The following is a 4679-nucleotide window of genomic DNA, read 5'->3' on the forward strand; positions in this document are numbered from 1 at the left end:
TTAGAGCAATGCTCTTGGTTATTGCTCTCCGGACTTTCAAAACTTATGTACGTGCTTGGCTCTGCGTCCTGTGATCAGTCCCATTTAATTCGGTGAAGCTACTGAGTTTACAGTTAAGTGTGTGTTTATCTCTTTGTAGGATGAAAAGCTAGTAAGGCTCTTTTAGTTAAGGTTTTTGAAAGATAGGAGAATGGAGCTTGGCATGCTGAATGCAAAAAAAATATTTTTCTCAAAAATTTTGCCAGTGTATGCTCGTGAGAAAATTGCAGAAAGACCTTTTTAGAGTGCCTGTGGAAGTTTTGTGTATGTGATACATATTCCTTATATTGCTGGAGGCTGTATCTTCTAATGAATTTAAAGGAGACAAAGCTATACGACAGAAGTGAATATTTGGAGGAAGCAGCTTCTTTGTGTAACTCCTTTAATCCAGAATACCACTGAAATACAAAACTCCAATTAATCTTTTTTCTCCCCTTCCATTCTTCTTAATTTGATAGTAAAGATACAGAGTTCATCTTGATCTATCCTCTTCAAGCCCTTTTACAGATATGTTATTTTTTCACTTTACTACATTCTCCATAGTGGCATCAGGCACGTGGGAGAGGGAAGAGATGTTAAGGGTCAATGGTGGTATAAACCCATGGCATTTAAATATCTGAAAGCATGTATACTTTTCTGTCAGACCAGCTATTCCTACCATTATCAAGCCTTTTAACTAAAAATACTGTTTTGAAGGATTCCACAGAGCAGCTGTAGGCCACCTATGCTGTTGCAAAGCTAGCAGTGTTTTGTGGGCACAGCTTGGAGACCACTGTTTTAGATTTTGAATGCACAAATTCCAGACTCGATTCTGCCGGAAACTGTCAGTCATTTATACCTGCCTATATAACTTTTCTGAATAAGCAATAATGAATGTTAATTGTGGGAGTCAAACAGCTTTTTTTTTTTCATGTAAATGCAGGTATGTTAACTGTTACATGTAGAATTAAATGCACAGCTTTTATGTTCATTCAATATCTCTTCATTTTTAGGCATTACCCAATTGGTTTGCTGTTTGATCTCCATGCATCAAATACAGCCCTTCCTTGGAGCATCACAGTGCATTTCAAGGTAAAATTGAAATACATCTTTAGTTAAGAACAAGTGAGCGTGGGATTACATGAAATTTGGAAGCTAGGAAAAGGCTTCATAATTATTTTATAAATAAGTGAATGGTATGACGTAAAGGGGAGAATGTTCATTCTTCAGGAATCATCTAAAGTTTTCTGTAAATCTATAGCTCTTTTCCATGAGATTGTATGTGCTTTCAAATGACTTTCCCTTGAAAATGATTCTATTATAATCTGAAAATCCAAAATTGTTGTTCAAGATAAGTTATGAGACTATGTCAGTGCAATTGAGTGGATATAAGGGAAGAGCTTTCTATAATGTTTTTAATTCAGTTGGCTTGAGTTGACTGAAGGTTGGGAAGATTGAGAAGTGCTCGTCCTTTTAGGCACATGAGCATGGATATGAGATACTGTAAAAATCCTTGAAGTCAGGGAATGCCGTTGTACTTCATGTGGGTCCCCTTTAGAGAACTGAGTGAAGTGAGTTTGGTCTTGTGACAGCTTAGTCACAGGAGAGATGTTATTTTCATTACACACTGTAAAACCATTAGGTATGACTTCATAGTGCTACTGATCTTTGCTCAGAAGAGTACTTGCGCAGGGTTAGCTTTGGTGCAGGATTCTTTCATGCTCTGAAATGCATTGAGACGATAATCCCAGGTATGTTTTGAAGTCAAAATCAGAACTAGGAATTGTGGTATTTAACTTTGAAACTTTAATTTCTCCATTGTAAAAGAAACAATGCAATAAGAAAACTATTCCAAAGGAAAATGCTAGGTTAATAGGCTTGACTTTAGTGTGTGAGATTTGAGATGAAAAGCATTTTGGGAAGCAGTTGCATTCAAACAGTTCTTCTCTTGAAGATGTAAAGGCCTTGCTAACAGGAGTAGTCTGATTCTTTTTGGAAGTGTGCACTGAAATCATACATTCTTATGATATCTATTTCCACATGTTGAAACTTTTAAAATGACTGACTGAATGAATCTGAAGTTGGGGATGTTTTTGACACCATTGTAATTGCTACACTTCTGTCTGATACGTGTCAGAGAGAGCTGGGGTGAAGAAACTTCCAGAGTGTTTTGAAGAAACTGTAGGGCGTCTAGTTTCATAAATCATGATTTAATCGTTACACGTTCTGAGAGCTCTGGGAGATTAACAGTGGCAGTGTGTGGATGTTGCCATCCTGAAATAGAGCCATCTTGAGAAATAAGTTGCAGCACCACAGTGCTTTTCAGTTTCAGGTAGTAATGTCCTTATATTGCTGCTTGCCAAAAGATCAGCTAATTTAAGTTTGTCTCAAAGGTGTACATTAAAGATCAGCAGAAACAATTTACTGCTAAGGCAGTATTATTTTAAAAGCTGATGTAATTTAATTTTTAAAAATATTACACCTTGGATTAAGCACCTGCTTAATCTCTCTTCCTGTTTTCGATGTAATCTGAAAGTTTATTTAAATAAACCCCTCTTAATCCTTAAAGTCAAAACGTAACTGAAAAACATATACTCAAAGTATATCAAAATATTGAAGACATTTTCATGTGTTAGTTTCTTACAGCTAAATAGTTTAGGTGCGGGATTCCTGCCTGGATTATTCTTTTCATTTGTGTGTAGTTATTCTTCAAAGAGCCATATTATTTGGCTTAATTGAACAGTATTAGATTTTTCTGGGGTTTAACTTTTGCTGTTATGGCTTTCTCCTTTCTTTTACCAAAGCGTGCAGTCAACAACAGAAATCTCAAGAACATCTGTAAAGAGTGATTTTTAACTTCCCCCCCGTCAGTTTTCTTTGTTTAAAGTTAAAAACATGAAAAAAGTTTATTTCTGTTCAGCAGAAGTTTGAAAGTTGACAGATACTTGTAATTGTTCTCCTGTTATAGATGCAGACCAAATAATAAATACGCTTACTGTTTGCATTGAAGAAACAGTTTATTCATTTATACTTCTGGTATGCAATAAAATAACATGTATTTATATCTCTAGTAAAGTTGAAATACACTTGCCTTAAATAGTCATAGAAGGATGAGCTTGAACAGAGCACTAAGGTCTGAGAATCATGAGAAGCCATAGTCTGGGAAGTTGCTTTTGTTACTGTCGTGGTTTAACCTCAGTTGGCAGCTAAGCACCACGCAGCCGCTCGCTCACTCCCCCCCACCCGGTGGGATGGGGGAGAGAATTGGAAGAGCACAAGTGAGAAAAACTCGTGCGTTGATATAAAAACAGTTTAATAATTGAAATAAAACGATAATAATAATATGATGATAATACACAAAGCAAGTGATGCACAGTACAATTGCTCACCACCCGCCGACTGATGCCCAGCCAGTCCCCGAGCAGCGGCCCTCCCGGCCAGCTTTCCCAGTTTATGTACTGAGCATGACGTCACATTGTATGGAATGTTTCTTTGGCCAGTTTGGCTGTGCCCCCTCCCAGCTTCTTGTGCACCTCCAGCCTTCTCAGTCGGTAGAACATGGAAAACTAAAAAGTCTTTGGCTAGTGTAAGCATTACCTAGCAACAACTAAAACATCAGTGCGTTACCAACTTTGTTCCCATCCTAAATCCAAAACACAGCATTGTACCAGCTACTAGGAAGGAAATTAACTCTATCCCTGCCGAAACCAGGACAGTTACCCAGGTGTGGCTTTATGGGGAGGAGGGAAACTCTATCCTTTCGCAGTAAACTCATCTCACACTACTCTGTGGCATGCTTAGCACTATTCGTCTTCTCAGCATGGTAACCAACTCTCCAGATTTGGGGCAGTAGATATGAGGTGGTGAACTGCTCTGGAAATGGTAGCAGGAGAGGAAATCGGGGTGTGCCAGGGGAAAGGCCAGTGTTCTCCTTCTGCTGAAGCCCTTATCTGCTGGTGCCTGCCTTTCCACCCATGACCTGATGTAGAGGAGGAGAGACTGCATCTGTTTTAGTATAACAACAGCTGTCGTCTTGGTTTTCTTAGCTCAAAATCAGGTCAGGTGGAGTGCAAAGGAAGTACTTTTCCATGTAGCATATGGATAAATTGTGGAACTGCTAGGAGACATTATGGAAGCCAGAAGTATAAATGAGGGGTTTTTAAAATTAATCTTTGTTGAAAAAAAGACCACTGATGGTAACTAAACACAAATACATCGTTGCTCCCCCTGTCACTGGATATGTTCCTTACGGTTTCTAATGCCATATCATTGGTGTAATTTTCTGCAAACGTGGCCTAATGCAACTAGACTGTCACAGTATAAACAGATGTTTTGTGAACTAGAACTAATAGATTAGGAATGGGTGGAATGGAGTTATGAAGCCAGACTGCTGAAATTACTTGCGATATTTTTTCAAAGTTTTACGTGAGGGGTCATTTAGTGCTCCTGTCTGTACAGATGATACCTGCTTGTTTATGACCAAGTTTGTGCTGCAAGTGTCTACCGGTAGAATCATAGAATCATTAAGGTTGGAAAAGACCTCTAAGATCATCGAGTCCAACCGTCAACCCAACACCACCATGCCCACTAAACCATGTCCCTAAGCGCCTCATCTACCCGTTTTTTAAATACTTCCAGGGATGGTGACTCAACCACTTCCC

The 4679-nt window shown here is 38.6% G+C and overlaps 1 protein-coding gene across 3 annotated transcripts in view; it reads left to right on the forward strand.

Annotated features, from left to right (window-relative positions):
• The window catches only part of ATG5 (autophagy related 5), an 86656-nt gene that overhangs the window by 14160 nt on the left and 67817 nt on the right, over positions 1-4679 (forward strand). For all 3 annotated transcript variants that reach the window (XM_009327924.1, XM_009327922.1, XM_009327925.1), the window contains exon 3: positions 1032-1110. In XM_009327924.1, coding sequence (XP_009326199.1) covers positions 1032-1110 — 79 coding nt within the window. The remainder of the gene's footprint in view (positions 1-1031; positions 1111-4679) is intronic.

Source organism: Pygoscelis adeliae, unplaced genomic scaffold (genome assembly GCF_000699105.1).
Source record: "Pygoscelis adeliae isolate BGI_AS28 unplaced genomic scaffold, ASM69910v1 Scaffold76, whole genome shotgun sequence".
Classification (NCBI taxonomy): Eukaryota; Metazoa; Chordata; class Aves; order Sphenisciformes; family Spheniscidae; genus Pygoscelis; species Pygoscelis adeliae.